This window comes from Chaetura pelagica, unplaced genomic scaffold (genome assembly GCF_000747805.2).
Source record: "Chaetura pelagica isolate M959 unplaced genomic scaffold, ChaPel_1.0 scaffold360, whole genome shotgun sequence".
Classification (NCBI taxonomy): Eukaryota; Metazoa; Chordata; class Aves; order Apodiformes; family Apodidae; genus Chaetura; species Chaetura pelagica.
This window is the reverse complement of record NW_009951950.1, coordinates 439,686-461,408: the sequence shown is the minus strand read 5'-3', so window position 1 is coordinate 461,408 and position 21,723 is coordinate 439,686. Positions and strand designations below refer to the sequence as shown.

The following is a 21,723-nucleotide window of genomic DNA, read 5'->3' as shown; positions in this document are numbered from 1 at the left end:
TGGATTTTTTCTAATGCTACCTAAAAAATACAAAGCCAGTTCCAACATTTAAATGTTTATCGTGGGTTTTTTTCCACACAGTTAGTGCTACTACACTCATTTTTACTTTGTTCCCCTTAGATGATTTTTAGCAGTCTTCTGCTCCAAGCCTGTGACAAAGCTGGAGTAAAAGCAAGGTCAGTCCAGCTTCCTCCTGGACTGAAGCAAGTACAGAAGTTTTAAAGCCTCTTTCCCAGACCTGTACATTACATAAATAATTCATTCTTACCTCAGAAATATGTTTCCCACAGCTGTAAGCTCAGTTAACATTTTAGACAGTTAGAAAGTGTAGTCTTAACCTTTCTGAGAAAAAAGGAAGGGGGGGGGGTTATATTCATGTCCGTGCATTCTGCTGTCTCTCTCCTTAGCAAGGGCCATGGGAAGGTCAGTAAAAAGCAAATTAAATTTGGCCACATCTCTACCATATGTTCTCATCATTAATATGGAACTTTAGCCTGGTTAAGTGTTGTGGAAGATAACTGAACATGGCACATTCCACGCTGCATCCTTAAAACAGTGACTGTTGGGTATTATCAAACTAATTGCAATTTTTTCCTTTATCAGTAGCCATAGCTAATTTTTCTGTCTGCATAAAGGAAGTACCCAAGGGGAAGGGAGGAATTTCTTGTAACTCATCTGGGAGCTGAAACAAGAGTCTGGCTTTCTCCATTGCTGGCCACCCAGATTAAGTCTTCACCTTCACTGTTTTTCACAAAATGGGCATGGTGGTGGGGAAGTCCTGCAAAAAGCAGGGATAACATGCAGACTGTGCCAAATGTCACAGTTAACAAACTAGGGAATATATCAAAAACATGATCAGGTTTTAAAGGAGAGATGCAGCAGAGTAGGGAGAACCCCATGAGGTCAACTGATGCCCAAATCTGCTGTGGGACTAATTCATTGAATGTATGAAAATAAATTGAAATAGATGCAAAACAGAATAGTCTTATACTCAGGTCCATCTGTGTGTAACTGGGCGGGAGACAGACTAAGTGGCATCACACTTGAAAACTTGATTTTGAGGCGTGTTCTCCTATCAGTTAGCAAGCATGTCTTATTTTCTCTACTAGTATCCTTTTGACAAAAGGTCTTTGAAGATTAATCTTATTAATGTGGAGATGGGAAGAGACTGATTAATAGTTTTGTAGACTATTTTCATCAACAGTGAAGATTACAGGTTACAACAATGTTACAGCACGTAATACTGAATGCTGAAGAAGAACCCATCCCAGGCTTACACAGATACTAACTTCTTTAAACTCAGTCCTTTTTCACTAAATTCAGCAATTTAAATATCTAAGCATCTTCTTACTCTGCCTTACACTAATTTGTGTTTACTAGGATGGATATGAGAAAAGCAACATCTCTTTGTCAAAACCATAACCCTGTAAAGTTTATTGTATAATAAACCAGAAAGATTTATTAAGTTACCCAGCAGGTGAAAGGAGATACATTCCACAAGGTTATTTTCTGTTTATAATGAAAGCTTTCAAAACTTCTTTTTTTATTATTATTTAGTGTTATAAAAACAAATACAAATAAACTCTGTAACGTATAAAAAGCAGATTTGTCTCAAAAACTCACAAGTTAGCTAATCATTATGACTTCTTAAAGTAACATATTTTTCACTTATCAAAATAAGTACAGCCTTTGAGACATTTCCCAAGTGTTAGGAAAGGCAGAGGAGAGGGATCCTGCTTCCAAGAAAATACCTCTTAGCAGCTTGAGCAGCTGCCTCTGCCAGGGTTTGTCTCCAAAGGGTTTCGGTGCTGGCAGTTTGAGGGTTCCACTCTGCCAAAATTGCCTTGTTACAGTCTGTGATTTTAAATTAGCAAGACTTCAGGTAGAAAAGAAGAAGCTTCAGCTTTCTGGTATGCGTTGCTGGGCTTGGTGCTTTCCCTCTGGCTGTGTGATTCAGAGTGCTCCTTCAGTGTGATATTAATCCATTGAAGCCAATGAAAGGCTCCCAGTGATATAAGGAAGCTACAACTTTTGATCTAACCATGCATATTCATTAATATATTTTAACATTTATCTTATTCATTTTCATTATTAATAACAAAATTCATTTTAATAATGTTCATTATTGAAACAACTAGCTTAAAAGAGGGAGATCACGGGGCATGTTGCTATCTACCATCTCATTCCTGCTCTCTGTCCCAGCTGTTGCTGTGTTGGCTCTAGTGATGTGTGGGGTTCACATGTCAAGTCCCATACTAGAAATGACCTTTTAGGATCCACGCAGCAGTAAGATCCTCTCTACCCAAGCTTCACAAACTCTGTTCTTGGTTGTGTGCAGTCATGTACAGAGGGAGGGTAGCACTACTGCTCAGAATGGGATGTAGGACTGTATTCTACGGACTCGGGGTCAGAGCTCAGTAAATGGTGTTTGTTGTCTCCTGAAGGAGAGCCTGGCTTTGTGGCAGACAGACACATCTCAAGAGTCACTGTGCAGAGAAGTTTGTATTTACTGGGGAAATCTTTGGAGAAACCCCTGTGCCTGTGAGCAGAGTCCCCCAGAGAAACCAAATGCAAGCCTGCTAAGGCAGAGAACTTCAAGAGCATCAGCCACAGTCTAGGACAACAACAAAAGCCTGGAACTTAAAATGCAACAGAAAACTTTACTAAATAAAATTGAATGTCTTTCTGGATACCAGAGATCAGGAGCAATGTGACTGTAAATTACCAAATTCAATTCACAGAGCAAGGCATTCTGAACTCAAACTTCAATGTCAGATTTTTTGATTCTTGTCGCTTGAAAATCCCTGAACCTCACTTAAGTAATCAACATGCTCTTCAAGGGCTCATACCCAATCTGATTTGGATTTATGAGGTACCTGTCAATAGGAATAAAACAGTAGGATTGAATGAACAAAGAAAAAGCTAAGTTGCCTCCAGCAAAAATAAATAGCCAAAGGCTCAGAAATAGCTGCAGATTTGGGAAGTTGAGAGCTCTGCTTGACTGAAGGAATCATCTGCTGTGCAAGACAAGGTAAGTCACTTCTCCCTGCATGTCCTTTCCTGCACTGTCACTTGCTATCCATTTAGGTTATAAGCTGTGTCAAAAGGGACCTGACACACGTTTCAGAGTGTTAAGCATAGATAGGTAAGGCTGCAAGGTGATACCAGAATATATGGGTATTAACAACTCCTCTGAGGTGACGGTGAGGCTGAACAGCCCCCAGTCCCTGAGCAGTGTCTACAGCATCCATGTAAAATAGCTTGGGCGTTCATCAGAGCTTTAACCCTGTCAGAGTAACACTAGGGATTCAAATCTGAATTTCAGTAGGTGCTGTAGGTTCAGGTGTGGTGTCTGCTCTCTGCCTAAAAGACAGGCAGGTTTCCACCATGAGATATAATTACTTAAATCAGGGTTATTAAACACTAACTAGCCCTTTTAATACTAATCTGCACAGGCAGCATTGTATATAAGATCTTTCATTGACTGAAAAGTGTGAGATGAGAAATTCCCAGGGCTGGAAGAAGGGAGGAGAGTTTTCTTGGTTTGGGTTAGATGCTCACCAGCAGGGCTGCATTGTGCCAAGGAAGCTTAAAATTTGGGACCTCACAGTCGGTGAGGTGGAGGTAAATTTATAGCTGTTTCTCAAAGCTATTTGTGTTTTATTTCCATTTTGAGGGCCTGGGACATTGCTTTTTAAACTGTCCCGTCTTCTCTAGTGTGACACTAGTATCACTGCTTCTCCTGCAGTCCCTGCATCTGCCTCCTGGATATTTTGTCACTGTTTTCCAAACTCTTTTTGACAAACACTGTCCCATGTTAGTGATGTAATGAAAAATACTTACCTCTCAAGAAGGCCTTTTCCATAGCTTATATACTTGAAGGCTACATGGTGGTTTTTATTTGTTGCCATATGTTGCCAGAAGTGCCAAACTTTTGAAACTTTTTATTTGAATCTTAAAGTTCAAACGTTTAAATATTTAAGTCTTGTTTTTAAAGCTTGGAGGCCTCTTACTGGATTGCAGCATGAAAGCATGTGAAGTCACATAAAAATGATGGGTTTATTGCTGTAAGACTTTACAGATTTAACTTAATCTGACTTCATTTTGGAAACATTGTATCTGGTCCAGAGTATTTGCTGTATTGGTGGCCACTAGCCTGTTCCAGTAGCATTTAATTTTAAAGGCCAGCCTACAAAGTCCACATTCTCTTTTCTAAGAATCACTTTCAGCTTGCTAAAGCTGTAGCATCAATATTGCATAACATAATTTTCTATTATTATACATAGCATAAATTTCTATGTTTCTATATAACATTAATTTTCATTAATGTTATATTTAATTGTATGTCTTTAATCTGAGTTATACTGTTACAATATCACAGGGGCTGATGTTCTGCCTTCCTGCATTTAATCAGGAGCCAATAAGTAAGAGACAACTGAGAGAACAGAGTAAATCTGTTAGAGAAGATGAGGTGTGTGGGTGAACTGAGATTGATGTAAATGATCAAAACTCCCATCTGCACTCAATAAGATTAGAATGAATATGGAGTGCCTGGAAATCCACAAAGGTCAGAGGATCCTCTGGTAGGAGCGTTGTGCCCTGTGGCACCAAGGAGAAATGAATCGCTCGTCTCTAAAGTTCATGATCATGTGTCCCACGCCGACTGTGACCTGTGCCTGGGAGGCACTGGTTAACTGGCTCGCTCACAGGCGCCTTCACAGCAGACAAAGGGACCTTCACAGCTCCCAGAAGACTTGCCACTTTCTAGGCCTCTCCATCTAAACAAGACTTTGAACCTTCTAGGTCTCTCCTTCTAAACAAAGCCAGTCTTTTCAGTCCTGGCTAATAAGAAATCTTAGTTCCCTGACCTGTCTCATTTACGTCTGTCTCCAAACCATATCTGCTGTCTTTTCTGAGGTGACAAGATAGAAGCTGGACATACTCCAGATCAGCATGTACTACTAAAAGGCATAGCAGTCTAAGGCATTATCATTTGCCATTTCTCCTGTCCCAGTCTTTATTACTTACAGCTTTTTGTTTGGTTTATGTCAGTTGATCTGCCAATCCTCCTCAGCAGTTCTCAGATATTTCTTTCCCCAAGAGCCCAGCCAAGCCTGTGAGCAGTTCAGATTGCGTCCTTACATATGTCAACATCTATTTTATCTACCACATTGCTCCAAATTACTTGGCTTTCAAGTAATTTGGAATTCATCAAAACCTACTTTAAGCTTTGCTGGCCCAAAAGAGATACTGCATCTGCAAATTTCAATGCTACATTTTTGCCTACCAAAATAATCGATCACCTGTTTCAGGACAGATCTTTACAACAAGCTTTGTCTCATTGCAGGTTGATCATTAATTTCTATACTTTGTCTTCTGATTCTTTGCCAGTCTCATAGATCAAGAAAGTGCATGTCCACATAGTGTCTGAAATATATCTTACTGTCACAGCACATTGAGACAGAATCATTCAGCATGGTAAGGAATTGCTACTGCCAACTCCATCCCAATTTATATGCACAGAGCTAGTTCTCCTTTGTTATTGATTTATCACATTTGCCTATTTGCCTGCTCCTGGCACCATGCACTCAGCTTTGCTTTCATCACATTCCAGTACTTAAAGGGTGGCTACAAAGGAGATGGAGGTTCCCTATTTACAAGGAGTCACATGGAAAAGACAAGGAGTAATGGGCGTCAGTTGCTCCTGAGGAGATTCTGGTTGGACACAAAGGGTAAGTTTTTCAACATGAGAATAATCAAACATTGGAGTAGCCTCCCAAGGGAAGTGGTAGATTCCCCCACATTGGACAGTTTCAAGTCTCAGCTTGACAGGCTGCTGAGCCATCTCATATAAACTATAGAAGTACCTAGAAAGGTTGGACCAGGTGGTCCTTGAGGTCTCTTCCAACCTGGCATTCCATGAGTCTCTGATTATAAGTAAAGCCCCACTGAGCTATGCATATTTTTGCACCTGGCTATATGCTCCAGTTTGCTGTGAGTCCAGCAGACCCTCACCCCAGCAGGCACTTGGTGTCTTCATTCTAGCAGCAAAGAAATCTTGCTTGTCCCGTTGTCTGCCCTCGCAAAGCCTAAGCCTCCCTAGACATCTTCTCCCAGTTCCCCAGTATCCCTGTGCCTGTGAGTCAGCTCTTACTCTAAGCAAGATAGAAATAAAAAATAAACCAATTATTCAAAAGATTAATGGCTACAGTCTATGTCCTCCCAGCTACAGGCATGTCCTACAGATTTCCCAGCATAATCCCATCTCACCCATCCAGAGCTGGAGCAAACACCTGCCAGATCCAGACCTCACTGCCTATACTTTGCTGCTTTGTGTGCTACCCAGCTGCTGTCTGGGGCAGACACCAGAGCTAGATGCATTCCAGGAGTGTTGGGAGGAGCAGAGATTAGGGGCGAGGCCAGGCAGCTCTCCAGGCAAGGTAGAGGAGCCAGCACACAGTGATGTGGAGGGAAGCCCCGACTGCTCCACTCTGCCTCGGCCCAGCTCCTGCCAGCCCCATGGTTTGCTGCCCCCACAGCAGCTCACATACAGCTCACCCCTCTCCAGCAAACAGCCCCCTGGTGCAGCACTCACCACGACGCTGAGAGACAAGATTCTCAGAGGTGTGAGGTTTCTGTCCACATGGCTGCTGAAATCCATATTGTGCTATGGATCCGTACTCTTCATGGATCTATACTCCGCATGGATCTGTACTATCCATCCCCATTGCTACTGACAGGAACAGCCCTTTCCCCATGTTCTCATTTCCCAAGAGCCAGTTCAGGAAACCAATTTTGTCCAAAGCTAACCCAGGGACAAGTGGTTCCTAGCCCAGGTGTCACACAGCTGTGCAAGTGCTGGTCCCAGCCCAAGGGAGAGGGAGAACAGCACCATCACCTGAGCCCTCTGCTTCATTTGGGCCCTGCAGGTGAGGGCTGTGGTGGACTGAAGCTCCCTGAAGACCCTACAGAACCACAGCTCTGCATTGCCTGATCCCACGTGACACATTCCATGTGCAGAACTGCGCTCTTTCTTTCTTAGTAGAGCAAGGCAAGTCTTGATCCTGTTCCAGCTGAAGCCAGAAGACTCCCAGCAATCATTGTAATACTGTGTGGTCAGATCTGTTGAGATGTTAGATGTTGCTCATCATTTTGATTAAGGAATGTAAGTAACCAACTCAGAGGCTGCTCATGTATTTTTTCAGGGGAGATGCGTGAGGAGATAGAAAAGCTGCAAAGGTGTTACCTTCAGAAAAAGCTGATTGCACTAAGTATGGCACTTGGCTAATGCCAACAGTTAATTACAAAGGTCCTGGAATAAAAGCATTTTTACAGCATGTCTTAAACAACAGGGTAGGGCCTATTTTGCTGAACTGTTTCTTAAAGGTAATTGTTGCTTTGGGGCCTGAGGACACAGAATGTGTCTCCCTGTGCCTTCACAGCAGATCCGTGCCTAAGTAAATCTTATGGTGCAAACCACCACCAGAGTATGATCTTGCCAATTTAGCTTGTCCCCCTTTCAGAGCTAGCAATTACATTTTCTTCTTGCTATCCCAAATTTAATCCACGTATGCTCAAGCTGACTGATAAAATTTTGAGGAAATATACTTGGGCTCTGAACCACCAGAAAAGAGGGAGAGGGTGGATGTTGGTTTTTAACTGGGACATTTCAGTGATCCTGTTTCAAGCACGACCAGCCCTGCTGCAGCAGCACAACAAGGGCATGAGCAAGTTTTGGCTTGCAATGGGAACAAGCAGTTGCAATTGGGGAAGGGAGGGTGGGGAAATAAATAGGGGGACAGAAGAAGGGCATGTTCAGCTTGTCTCATTGCAAGCCTATAGCCACATCAGGAAGCTCCAGTCACAGGTCAAAAACACCGTCTTAGATGCTGAACAAGCACAAAGTGAAAATAGCTGTTAATCCAAATAGCAATTCAATAGAGTGTGCACATAAAGTAAGCCATGGTACAGCTGAGTACAGTAAAGCTAACAGAAGTTTTAGGTCTTTTTAAAATACCTTGGGAAGGTTTATAAAGAAGATTTATGCTCTGTAAGTAAAGAATTAACTCTAAATCAGTCCTTAAAAGGGAGAAGAGGGAAGTATAATAAAAATCAAAGGATGTGGTAAAGGTCAAAGGCTAGAAAAACTGCAGAAGTAATGAACTTTTTTGTATTGAAGACTAAAACTAACCACAGAGCACAAGATCAGACTGGTTCAACTAACCACAAGGTCAACAAAATCAAGCTTTGGGCAAGATCTATTCAACCCAGAAGCATCTATTTTACATATTTTTGTTCATCTTTATATTAGACTTCAAAAGTCCAGCTTTACCCCAAGGCAAAGAGACCTTTTGGGGGTGATCTTGTGCCTTTCTGGTTTTGACCTATTGGTCAGCATGTAAAATCTAAAGCTTGTCCAACAGCTGACCGTTTGGTAGTGTCCCTTGACACAATTGCTTTGTAGACCTTGCACATTTTCAGTATTAAGATTATTTTGTTATGCTTTAAAAAAACCCTATGTGTTTTTATTTATTCCATAGTTAACATTTTCCATAAAGCTCTTTTAAAACTGTTTTGGAGGTCACTGCAGGAGATTCTTCAAACTCCGTGGGTCTCTGTCAGATTCTGGTGGGAGAAAAGGAAGGATCAATACTGTTGGCATTTGTGCAACAAACTGTGACTCTATAAAAATCAGACATTTAGAGGGGGTTCCTACAAAAAGCTGATATTCCTATAGGTCTTAAATACTGAGTACGACCCCTATGAATGCAGCACAGGGGCAGAAGTCTCAGACCAAGAGATTATATCCAAAATGAGGTCATTTCTTCCTTCTGTTTACTTTTACCACTTCTCCATTCCAATATAATAGCAATGGTCATAGAGCACAGAATACAGCTGCACCAGTGAAGAACACTGTGTTCACAGGTACCATGCATTAAAACAAATTGCATTCTCCCAGGTCCTCCAATACTTCGGTCTGGGCACCCTGGCTCTCTGAAGAGGGAAATATGTAGATCTGATATACCCCTTAAGTCAGGGGAAATATCCTAACACCAGGCAGCTCATGACCATCCCTTTGCATTGCTTCAAATAAATCCCCAGCACCTCACACTGAGGGCAGGACTGAAGAGTGTCCACATCACCCTCCCAGTTGGGACTTAGCTGAAAGTACTTGTAATTAGTCTATTTCTTGTGCTTTCCAGATTACAGGCAGCCAATACAATGAAAACCAACAAAACAGTCAAAAAAAAAAATAAATTTAAAATATATATATATATTTCTTTAATGTTTCCTGCCAGCTCCTACCCCAGCTTCTGCCTGACCTGGGACAGGGGTGCCAAGTCTGTGCAGAGCAATGATTTTGTCACCTGATTTTTGTCACAATGAAAGAGTATGTCACAGGCAAGAGCATCCTTCCCCATGCATGGACTCAAATCACGTCAGCTGAAGGACATCCACATGAATTCCTATGAAACGTTCACCCCACCACTGTCAGACCACTTGGGGCTTGCTCTCACCAGTGCACAGAGAGCAGGATGCTGAAGGATGTGAGTGCAGTGGCATCATTCCACTTTTATGTCCATGTGCTCCTGTGGGAGTAGCTGTAGGGTCCACTGCAGAGGATGCAGCCCTGAGCAGTGATGAAGTAAATCCTCCTTGTACTCATTATTTCTCCCTTCTGCTGCTCTCCTGCCCCAGGACAGACCCCACAGCACTACACCCTTCTAGGGAAGAGCAGTCTTTGTGAGTACCTCAGCTCATGGCATGGTGACATGGACGTCTGGAAGCCAGCATCAATTGAGACTGGCATCTCAGGGCTTGACCTGCAGCCCTGTGACACCTTTGGAGGTGTCTCAGTCACAAAACAGCACTGATCTGTGCAGCGACTCTAAGCTGGGCACCTGTAATGAACAGCAGCAGGTTTACCAGCTGAAGCAGTTTTGCAGCAGGAGTCTAGTCCAAGAAAAAAGGCAGATCCCTAATTTAATTTGTTTTCTAACCAAGAGATTGAAGACTAAGAAAAAAAAAAAAAAAAAAAAAAGTTATGAATTGGCATCACCTATGTAATCAGGGAACTTTGCTAAGACCTCAGAAACAAGGATCATCAAAGAGTGAAAAGAGCACTTCAAGTCTAACCTGAGCTTTCTCAGTAACGGAAGTTCTGTCAAGGCTTTTGAACAACCACATTTCACTGCCCCTCCCAGAAGGCTGCTGCTCTTCCAGGTCAGCACATGCAAAAGATGGTGCCCAAGCTGAGCAGAGTTACGAGGACAGCAGCAAAGCCAGAGCAGGGCACAGAGTCACAGGCTGCTCCTGAGCAACTCAGAGCACTCATGTGCCAGATGTTCTGTACTGCTGGAAACACACACTGCTGATCTCTCAGCTCAGAGGGGAGAGCAGGATCACAGAATCACAGAATCTCAGGGGCTGGAAGGGACCTCAAAAGATCACCCAGTCCAACCCCCCCCTGCCAGAGCAGGGTCACCCAGAGCACATCGCACAGAAATGTGTCCAGGTGGGTTTTGAATGTCTGAATTATTTCAGAGCAGAAGAACATGAAGTCTGTCCCTATTACTGAAAGGAAGACCATTATGTGCAGCATGATGCCAGCCACCTACTTTCTAGGCAGCCACACCTTTCTGGGACAAGCCATTAGGGTATTTGACTACAGGAGATATTCAAATAACTGACGCCCAAAATCACCGGCTCCATTATCACACAATACAGTGTGATGTACAGTTCCCTGGTCTGTCACCTGACAGCACAACCTCTGCTAACACCTGCATTTTAGGATGCTCCACATTCAGATCTGTCGTTCTTGCAGATAAAACAGAAGCACCTTTTAAGCACCAATTAACTTGAAAGCAAGACAATTGTCAGCTCTAATGTATTTCAGTGCAAAAAATGAAAATGTGGCTTATAAAAACAATTTATTTATGAGGCATCTGTACTTCATAGGCAGTGAAATACAACCATTTGTGCTCAATGTCCTACTGTCTGTGCCAAGCCTATTGATAAACCTTCCCCGACAGGATGAAATACTACTCCTGTAAAGGCATCTTTAACAGAATAAAGCTCTGTAGCCCTGGGCTGGACTAGGTTTGAAAAACATCCATATGCAGATGAAGTGAGCACTTAAGAAGATTAATGGACTCATAAATAGCCTGAAAATCCAAACTCATTGAATTTAGTTCATGGAACAGGTCAAATATGCATTTATCAAACCATCTGGCATCTTTCTTGCCTGGGGAAAAACCTGCAGTCCAGCTAGGGATAGCTGAGGAGCCATCGCAACAGGGAGGGTCTGGATTTCCCTGCACTCAGCTTTCCTCTAGAAATCACTGCTGTTATTTAGAAAGCAGTAGATCTTTTGGGGACAGAGTGCTGCAGCCTGGAGATTTCCCCAAGGCAGGTGTCTTGCTGCTGCTGGAGAGGCTGCCTTTCTGCTGGCAAAATGTGCAGGCAAAAGAGCAGTTTCCCCGGTTCAGGTAGCTCAGGCGTGTACAGTCATTTTGCACCTGAGCTGGTGTTGGCTTTCTCTGGAGCTGTTTACCCTACTGGCTGTGGGACCGTCCATGGGATTGTCCAGAGATGTGGTGGGATGTCAGTCCTGCTTGAGGCCAAGGACATTAACCCTTGCTCCCAGCTGGCCTAGCCTGTCCAGTGTGATCAGGCACTTCTGCTGAAGCTCTGAGCCCTTTTTGAAAGAGTGAATTCATTTCCCCAGTTCTCCCAGACAATCACAGAGGTAAGAAATATTCCAGCTGTGCTATGCCCAAAGTCTGTCTTCAGCTGACTTGTCCTTAGCATGCATTTTTGGGTACCCATGGTGTAAGTGACTGGGGGAAGGGGCAGAGGCAAGGACAGCTGCTCGCAGTTGTGTTTAGCTCAGTTGTCCATACTGAAGCAGCACCGTAGCAAAGCTGCTGCTCCAGCACCCATGGGGAGCCAGCCAGGGAAGGGGTGGAGTTCACATGTGTGCTGAATTGCTCATGAAAAGGCAGTGCCTGGGGGGAGTAAGATTTAGGAAAACGTTTGAAAGGTTTTTTTTAATCCTATTTTAATTCCTATTTCCTGACAATTTAGCAGTAATAAAGGATTGTATATGGTGTATCATTTTATATGAACATGTACATCATGCATCACAAACCATGTATAATGATGTAATATAGTTAAAATATCAGAGGTGTATTTCTGAATAGTCACTTATTTTGTAAAGCATTGCTACTCAACACAAAAGTAAGCCCAGTCATGTTCTAAGTTAAAGTGTCTATGCTGCAATACATAGCTTGCCATTTGCTCTAGACCATAAAAAGGACATTCATGTGCACCCATTTGAGTAGACTCAAAAAACCCCCCACAGTACTTCAACACCAATGTCAACACCAATATGAGTTTTGACCAGTAATTTATTTTTGTGAGCAAAATATCAAATTATTTATTCATGTGCTCTGATACATAAATGATGGTAATTATTTCTGATAATATCAGCAGCTTTCATTGAAGATTTCAAAGGTAAAACATGTAAGATGCCATAGAAAAGAACAGAGTTGGTCAGTACAGCATAATATGACACGCTATGCGATACTCAGTAGTAGTGGAAATACAAAATATCTAGCAGGTCCTGGTTGCATTTGTTGTCACCATATTCTGGCCTGCTGTCATGCCATGAGATAATCTACAAATAAAACCAATATGTTCATTGAAACAATATATTCTTTAAAAAAAATAAAACCACGTTAAAACAACATTAATAAGCAAGCCGTGAAGTTTAAATATCTTTTCCTCAGAGAAGAATGTTTTGACAAACATGGGTCTATCTGGTTCTCCTGCACCTGTGCCAGGACAGTAGAGGGAGAAAGGATCAATATCCTGTCTGTGGTCATAGCCACAGCACTGTGCCCAGCCCAGACCCAGCTGGGGTGGGTGGCTTGCCCAGGTGCTGTTCTCCTGCTCATGAGGACTAGTGCTGCAACCCTGGACGCTGCATCCCTGGACCCCGCATCCCTGGATACTCACTAGGGTGGACCTGCTTCCCCACACACACTGGTGGAAATCAGGAATAGCTCTCCAGCCTTCAGCAGCACCCGACATGGGGGTGGGTGTCTATCACAATATGAAGAGAGGGCCCAGTTTGCTGCCTTGTATGTCTTGCTCTCATAGCATCCATGTTTGGGTCAGCTGAGTTGGACCAAGGGAATAAACAGCACCACAACACCACCCCTACAGACCCCTTTGCTCCCAGCTGGGGACATTGCACATCCCTAAGCAAAACTCAGCCTCACAGTTGCTCTTTCATTGCCCACTTTATCACACAGCTCTGTGAGTGCCTGGGAGGCTCTGAGACCCCACAGGACAGGTTTGTCACCCAGTGTGGGACCTGGCCTTGAACTGAATCCCACCAGCTCCCAGGGGAATATGGAGCCAGATCCAAACAACCTGCCCAGAAGAGTTTGGAGCCAGATATTTATTTGAGGCCCACAGTACAAAATTTTCCTTAATGACTAGGAAGGTACAGGAACTAAACAGTCAGGACCCACACTCCATGCAGTCCTTGGACTAGTTAATCTGCAAAACAACCACCGTAAAAAGTATTGGGAGGTAAGAAGAGGAAGCAGCTTCAATACTGTCTTCTCCCACCCCAGAAGAAACACCATCAACCAGTCCATACAGCTGTGTGGCATTACTGGAGACTTCAGTGGTGTTTGTCACCTCTTCAGGAAGGCCCATCTGGAGCAAGAGTTTAGATATAAGGCTGTTGAACTTGCTCTCTGTGGTAGACCAAGGCTCTTCACTTGGGGTTGGCCCTTCAGACGTGACATTGAGCTCTACTGGGTCCAGACAGTAACCTTCTGGTGATCTCTCGTAGAGAACGTCCATCAGGTCAATCCCGGCTACAGAGGAGGGGGAGGCACAGGGAATATCCCTGACGAGCCTGTAGTTCTCCATCCACTCCTTCAGCCACTCGATGCGGCAGTCACAGTCCCAGGGGTTGCGGAACAGGTACAGCCGCCCCAGGAAGTACACGGGCTCGAAGACAGAGAAGGGCAGGGTGGTCAGGTTGTTGCTGTTCAAGTGCAACGCAACCAGACTGGTGAGGTTTTCAAAAGCCCCTTCCTCAATGTAGTTGATCCTGTTGCGATCCAGGTAGAGAACCTCCAGCTCCCCCAGGTCCCTGAACCAGGTGTTGGAAACATTCCTGAGGGAATTCCCTCCGAGGTTGAGCATCTTCAGGCACCTCAGACCATTGAAGGAGTTTTCCGGAAGCTCGCTGAGCCAGTTGTCATTCAGATACAGGTACTCCATCTTCTGGCAGCCCTGAAAAGCTCGTTCGTGAATGACATTTATCCTGTTGTCCTGCAGGTTCAGGTACTTCAGTCTGGTCAGGCCCTGCAGGGAGTTATAGGCTACTGCTTCAATCCTGTTCCTCTCCAGGTAAACGTGGGTCAGGTTCTCCATGCCCCTGATAGCACCTGGGATCCTCCGGAAGTTATTCTGGAAGCAGAAGAGCTCCTGCAGAGCAGGCAGCTCCACGAAGATCCTGTCTGGGATGTTGAAAAGGTTGCAGTCTGCCAGGTCCAGCTTGACCAGGCGCCGCAGGGCAGTGAAAGTCCGTGTGTGGAGGTAGCGGATGTACTCGTTGTGAGCCATCCTCAGCTCGGTCAGGCTGGGCAGCCCCTTGAACGCCCCCGGGGTGATGAAGGAGATGTTGTTGTGGTTGAGCGACAGGGACTTCAGGGAAGGCAAGGTCCCAAAGGCCCTCTCAGAGAGGAACTTGATGCTGTTTTTGTCCAGGTTGATGGAAGAGGCTTCGCACGGGAACTGGCCGGGGACCTGGCCCAGGCCGGCGCGGTCGCAGAGGACGGCGCAGCTCCGCTCCTGGGTGCAGACGCAGCCGGCAGGGCAGGACCGCACGCAGGCCCACCCCGCGTGGGCACGGGGGGCCCAGAAGATCACTGGCAGAGAGGAAGGCACCATCCCCACAGAGGGACGGGAGGAGAGAAGGACAGGGTGCGTTATTAGCAGATGTATGAGTCACAACGGGGAAAACAAGTTTTGCTGTCTTTGCCTCCCTTCTAGCCAGGGTAATTGCCATCCAGTCCTTGTACCCCAGAGCTCACAGAGGAGCTCTTGTGAAAGATTCCTAAAAAGGAGGTTTTTAAACACTCTGAGAAGTGTGCGTGTGCATATATATATATATATATATATGTCCCAAGATAGGGACTCACCTAGACTTGAGTATTGCTCAGTGTTTCTGTGACTGGTCTCTCTGCCAGTTGATGGGACATGGTTTGGTGGCAGTGAGGGGGGGATGGGGGACAGGGCAAGAAGAGGTGCTTTGAAGGCCAGCAGCTGTGGAGGGGTTGCAGTATTTCTGTTTTTTTTTTAGAGCAGGGTGTACTATATGCTAGTCTGGCAGGGGGCAGGTGAGGTCAGTTACATGTCTGAGGCACATCAAATTCATGCTTTTTGCTTCTTTCTTCTCTTTATTCACTTAACCTGCCATTTCTGCGCCAGAGACATGAGCTGGTGCAGCACTGCAAGGGGAACTATCATCTGCTAAGGATGCAGTACAGTGTTTAAAAACACATTCCCCTTATGTTTTGTGGGTAAAACGGCATGAGGAAAAACAGATTACAGGATATTGTTCAACTGCTTTCCTCATTATCTCATCACAGATGAGATAAACTTCAATACCAGCAATTTCTACTGTTTTGTCAGTTCTCAAGGGTCGGTGCTGGGACCGGTGTTGTTCAACATCTTCATCAACGACCTGGATGAGGGTATAGAATGTACCCTCAGCAAGTTTGCTGATGACACTAAGCTGGGAGGAGTGGCTGACACACCAGAAGGCTGTGCTGCCATTCAGAGAGACTTAGATAGGTTGGAGAGTTGGGCGGGGAGAAACATGATGAAATTCAACAAGGGGAAGTGCAGAGTTTTACATTTGGGGAAGAACAACACCATGTCCCAGTACAGGTTGGGGGCTGAACTGCTGGAGAGTAGTGTAGGTGAAAGAGACCTGGGGGTCCTGGTAGACAGGAGGATGACCATGAGCCAGCAATGTGCCCTTGTGGCCAAGAAGGCCAATGGCATCCTGGGGTGCATTAGAAAGGGTGTGGTTAGTAGGTCAAGAGAGGTTCTCCTCCCCCTCTATTCTGCATTGGTGAGGCCACATCTGGAGTATTGTGTCCAGTTCTGGGCCCCTCAGTTCAAAAAGGACAGGGAACTGCTCGAAAGAGTCCAGCGCAGAGCTACGAAGATGATTAAGGGAGTGGAACATCTCCCTTATGAGGAAAGGCTGAGGGAGCTGGGTCTCTTTAGCTTGGAGAAAAGGAGACTGAGGGGTGACCTCATCAATGTTTACAAATATGTAAGGGGTGAGTGTCAGGGGGACGGAGTTAGGCTTTTCTCGGTGATGACCAGTGATAGGACAAGGGGTAATGGGTGTAAATTGGAGCATAGGAGGTTCAAGGTGAATATCCGAAAAAATTTTTTTACTGTGAGAGTGACAGAGCACTGGAACAGACTGCCCAGGGAGGTTGTGGAGTCTCCTTCACTGGAGACATTCAAAACCCACCTGGATGAGTTCCTGTGTGATGTACTCTAGGTGACCCTGCTCTGGCAGGGGGGTTGGACTAGATGATCTCTCGAGGTCCCTTCCAGCCCCTATGATTCTATGATTCTATGATTCTATGAAACTTCAATACCAGCAATTTCTACTGTTTTGTCAGTTCTCAAGACAGTCACCATCACTCCTGGTTTTTGAGGAGAGCAGCCTCTTTGTCCTTTTATCAGCCTGACATGGGAAGTGTGTGGCTATTGTGGTTTCTTTCCAAGTTATTCCCAAGCAGGTGGATGTACAACAAGGAAGTGAAGGAGAAACTCTTGGGAAGAAATCAAGAGAAGAACGAAAGGAAAAGGAGACATCAGCCTCCATGGACAGGCATTCTTGTAGGAAAAAAAAATCAAGTCAGCAAGACACCTGTGAAATCAAGCCATTAGAGAGAACAAACTGAAGGCAGAGCTCATTTTGTATTTGCTCTCACAGGCACGTCCTACCTGCCACTCAACAAAATGAGCAGCCACACCAGCAAGCTCTCCATGTGGTCACTAGCAGGAAGCAGTGGTGCTGCTACTGGCTGGTTTTTCTGTTGCAGTTTATTGGCTCCCATAGAAGCATAATCCTTTTATACTTTTTTTTTAGCAAGAAGTGAGATAACAACAGCTTTACCAACAGCCACCTTTACTACAGCATTGCTGGGATCATGTTGCTGCTGCTGTGCATGTGCCTGGCCCCAAGAGACAAGGAACAGGCTTTTCCCCACACTGCTGCTGACTGGAAAGAGAAGCTCCCAGCAGCCAGGGCTGCCTCTCTCCACCAGTTTGCAGCACAGTGACTGCCCACTAACACTGTATTCCCAATGGACATTTTTATTAAGACAGACTTGTGAGGTGATAACGTCAGGAAACATCAGCTTCAGCAAGTGTCAAGCTTTTATTTTTGCAGCCTCTAAGGCTTTAGTGAACAGACCCAACTACAGTTCAAACTGCAATTGCTCTTCCCTTTCTCCATCCTTTTTAAAGGCAACACACACAGTCTTGTATTTGTGATAGGCTGCCTGTAACTTCTTCAAGCAGGAGCCTTGCAAAACCAATTGCTGGGCAGGTCCCCACTAAGAAGACATCAACCCAGAAGTCACCCAGCCTGGTCCTTTTCAAATCAACCTAGTCTATGCATGTAGAAAGGGGATTTAGATTTGTAGAAGGAGCCCAGAAGGACTTTAGCCATGGCCTCTTAATCCCATCAAGCCTGGCCACACTATCGCAAACAGAGAATCAGCAAAACAGCATCACTGCCAGGATAAATGATAGTGAAGGACTCTTGAGAGGTGGAAAGGATTTTAGACAGGTCGTCACTTTGTTTGCTTGTCTTTATGCTCGTCTCATTTTTCCGGAGCCCTTATCTAACAACCATGGCCAAAGGAAAGTGCCCTCTAGTCAGTGCCCTGGGCAGACAACAGGACTGGAGGAGCCTAAGTAAGGACAAGAAGGGGACAACACGCAGGCTTCCGATGGCACTTCCTTTGTGCAGGATGCCCAGGGGCTGCCTCTTTTGCAATCCTTTGCACCAGTCCATGCTATTGCTTGCAAACACGGGGCATATGTTGTTTTTGTTAGGCAGTTACATAAACCAAGGGCCAGACAGATTAAGGATTTGCCTGTTCCCAAATGTCTTATCGTAGGTGGCTGTCTGGAAATGATGGATGCAAGTGTCTCTGCTGGAATGACAGCCTTGCATGGGCTCAGGGTGACATCCAGAGGGGTGTATGTGTATAGGCTGTCCTATATATTAGATTCTTCCATGCAAGCTCGATGTTTAGCTACAGCTTCCTCAAGCTCAGTCCCATCTCTGGCCTTCAGAGCAGAGCTCCCCCAGCAGCTGTGCACACTGTGTACAGATGAGCACGCTGATAACTAAATCCCCTCCTTCCCCTCCCTGCTTGTTCTCTAATCATTTGATAGAGTAAGTGTCTGTACCCAAGCCATATCTAGCCTGTTTTCCTTATGCACAAGAGGTTTTAGTGCCAATTCTGGTTCTTCTGCTAATGGCATTTCACAGCACACTTTTCTGTTTAGAAGTGTATCTCACTGCATTGAGCACAACATGGAAAATAAACACTTGAGGACCAACGACCTAGAAAACAATCCCCTGGCAACAGGAGCTCAGAAGGGCCCCTAAGCACCACAGTCTTTGTGGCAATTCTCCCTTTCTCTTGCAACAGAAGCTAGAAAATTATCCTCCATCTGAACCTCACCAAGCCCTCAGGAGAGGTGCTGCTCAGAGCACAGGAGATCAGATCTTTGTTGGTCAGATCTCGTATGACCAAGATAGCATGAAACACTCCCACCTCTCCTTCCTTACTCCTTCCCCAAAAAGGATGTTCTTTGCTTTTAACACTGTGGCAGCAGACAGGGCAGCAGCTGGAAGACACCTCCAACTCATTGACACAGAAGTGGCTCAAATGAGATGTGTGTTTAAGAAAAAGGATGAAACACAGCAGTAAGGACAAAAATATTTGCGCACTTAAGGAATAAATGAAATACCACTCTCGCATGATCTCTTTTGCTCTTTTAAATATAACAGTAATTCAGTATTTAAAAGGAAGAGTGAGAGACCAAAGAAATGCTTGCAGCATTTTTAGAAGGGTAAAGAGACAATTATTGCAATAACTGAGTATTTAACCTACACGTCTCTGAACGATCTGCCTAACCCACTACTTGGTAATGCAGAGTAAGAGTATACTCACCATTTAAAATGATAGCAAACATCACCTTGACTATTCACTAGTGGCATTTCAGGTCTGGCAAGCGAACCTGAGGTATCTAAAAGCACAGAGGAAGAGCAGAGACAGGTTTCATCCTCAGTGATTTCCCTGCATCATTTTCCCACAATAAGCTGTATGTTTAGAAAGGAAAATGAAGGAAAAAGCTCTTCTCCCACACACTCTCCAAGTGAAGTGCCCAGCACCTTCCTGGTGAGTATCCTTTTTCCAGCACCGACCTCCTCAGGGAATGCTTCAGTTTATGTGATACTCCTTTTCACGGCTTCATCCGCATCCTTCCCACCAGCCGTGCCAAGGGCAGGTTCTTACCATCTGAGGTGGGAAAAGATCACCAACAGTAAGAGACTGGCCGTCTCTCCAGGAAACAGGTGCTGGCACAGAGACACATAACCAGCTCAGCATCAAACAGTCAAAAATAAAATTCCCAATGGAAATAATCTAGATCCATGGCTTACCTAGCCAGGCAGAGGCTGTGTCCTCCCTCCTGCTCATGAGGCTGCCATGAGCCATACGAGTCAGTCTCCGAAAAGTTGGCATTTTTTTCTCACAAGCTATCATTTAATGGCAGGAAAATCCTCTGTAGCAGAGCAGGATTAGCGGAGATGGAAGAACGTGTCTGTCCTCTAAAGCTCCCAAAGCAGAACAGGGATTGCAGACAAACCAAACTGATGCTTTCTCCTCTCCGGCAACCTACTCTCCCCCCATCATTAAAAAAAATATTTAAAAAACCCCAAACAAATAAAAAATATCGAGTCCAGAACTGGACCACTGCCAATCCAAACAGCATTGCTGAAAGCCATTACTCCACTTCCCATTATATAATGGCAGAGGAAGTAGGAGTGGAGGGTGCAGCTTAATTGTGATTAGATTTGGGGGCAAGCACAGGCTTATGGTTTCTGTTTGTTGAGCTCTCCAAACCGACAAAGCTTGGGTTCTCTTGCCCCATGCACACTTTCCCAGTCCCAGGGTGCCTCACACGCTTCTCAAAGGATGCTGGTGTGCTCTCTTGGCAGGGAATTCCTCCTGAAGGACAAGGAGAGGCCAACAGCACTGGGAGAAGGGTCAGCAAACACAGGGAGCTTGCATAGTGTATATGGCCTTGATAATAATGAACCTGCCCTGCCTGTGTTTTGCTTGTGATGCTGCAGCTGGTAAGTGGAAATCTTAAGGACAGGTTTTTTATGTGGCAATGTTTTAGCACTGAGGATGCAAATTGTTTTTTAAAGCCTTTTCTGACAGAATGATGATGGTTTCTTTGGAGAATGGGAGCTGAATAAGTGAGTTATCTCATACTGCCCTGCCTTAGGTAATTGCATTCACCACATCAGAAGGAAAAATATCTCTACTCTTTAAGAAGTGAATTCTTATGATTTTTTGTTTTTGGTTTGTGTTTTTTTTCCAGGAAACAGAATACCTGATAAATGTATGTGTGATACAGCAGGAAAGACTCAGCTGGGAACCAGCCTGCTGCTGCTCAGCTCTTCCTGCTAATTAAACCACCCAGCTACATCAGGTTGACTTTGTTTTGGCTTTCCCTCAATCTTAAGGCATCTGGCTGGCACCCCATGAAATTTGTGCCTGTCTAAACAGCATGTAAGCAGGCTGGTGCTGGGAGGGAGGCTGGAGGGAAGGGGGTAACCCATATAGCATGGATTTTACCTGAGGGATACCTTTCTCCACAATGTTTTTTTATCAACAGCCCCTCCCCCCCAGCCCTGGCTTTGTACTTCTGCACTTGGCACCACACTGTTTTGCACAGAGGAGGAAAGAGACTTAGAATGTCATGCACAGGGGCTTTGCAGCCTCCACCACAGAGCTGAAGCTGCTGGAGAACTTGTGGGGACAGAAGAGGCACCAGCTGGGTGCTCACCAGCGCTGGGGCAGATGCTGTTTCCTTTGAAGATCCCGGTTCTCATGGCAATAACAGTAAACCACAAAATGTCTGATAGCAGAAAGTAGATCACTGGCCCTTCAGCAGGTGCACACAAGCTGTAGACAAAGGGTTGAGGCAGTGGGCAAGGAGGGTACATGGGACTAGGAGTGATATAGTGGTATGTGATCAGTCAGCAGCTCCTTAGGGACTAGACCTGCCTCTTGGTTTGCAAAGCAGTAATAAATCTCCCATCAGAAATTATAAGGGGCTGGTCTGCACCAAGGCACCAGGTTTCTGGAGATTCTGGGGCTCTCCCGTGCCTCTCTGCTCTTCCACATGCACACTAAGGGACTAATAGCAATGGGACATGAAAGACCACTGAGCCCTGGAAGGTGCTTTGTGATACACAGAGCCACCTGCCCCAGAGGGGCAAGCCAAAGCACATCTCCTAAGGAGGTCACTGGGAACCTCCACTAGGTACAGTGGTGGGTGGGGTGGGGC

At 45.1% G+C, this 21,723-nt stretch overlaps 1 protein-coding gene across 1 annotated transcript; it reads right to left on the bottom strand.

The window, feature by feature from the left end:
• Positions 1 to 13,560: 13,560 nt before the first annotated feature.
• NYX (nyctalopin) lies at positions 13,561 to 19,335 on the bottom strand. Its single transcript, XM_009998073.1, has 2 exons — positions 19,314 to 19,335; positions 13,561 to 14,957 (listed from the first exon to the last, which is right to left on the bottom strand). Exons 1-2 carry the CDS (start codon positions 19,333 to 19,335, stop codon positions 13,561 to 13,563), a joined length of 1,419 nt encoding a protein of 472 aa, XP_009996375.1.
• Positions 19,336 to 21,723: the final 2,388 nt, after the last annotated feature.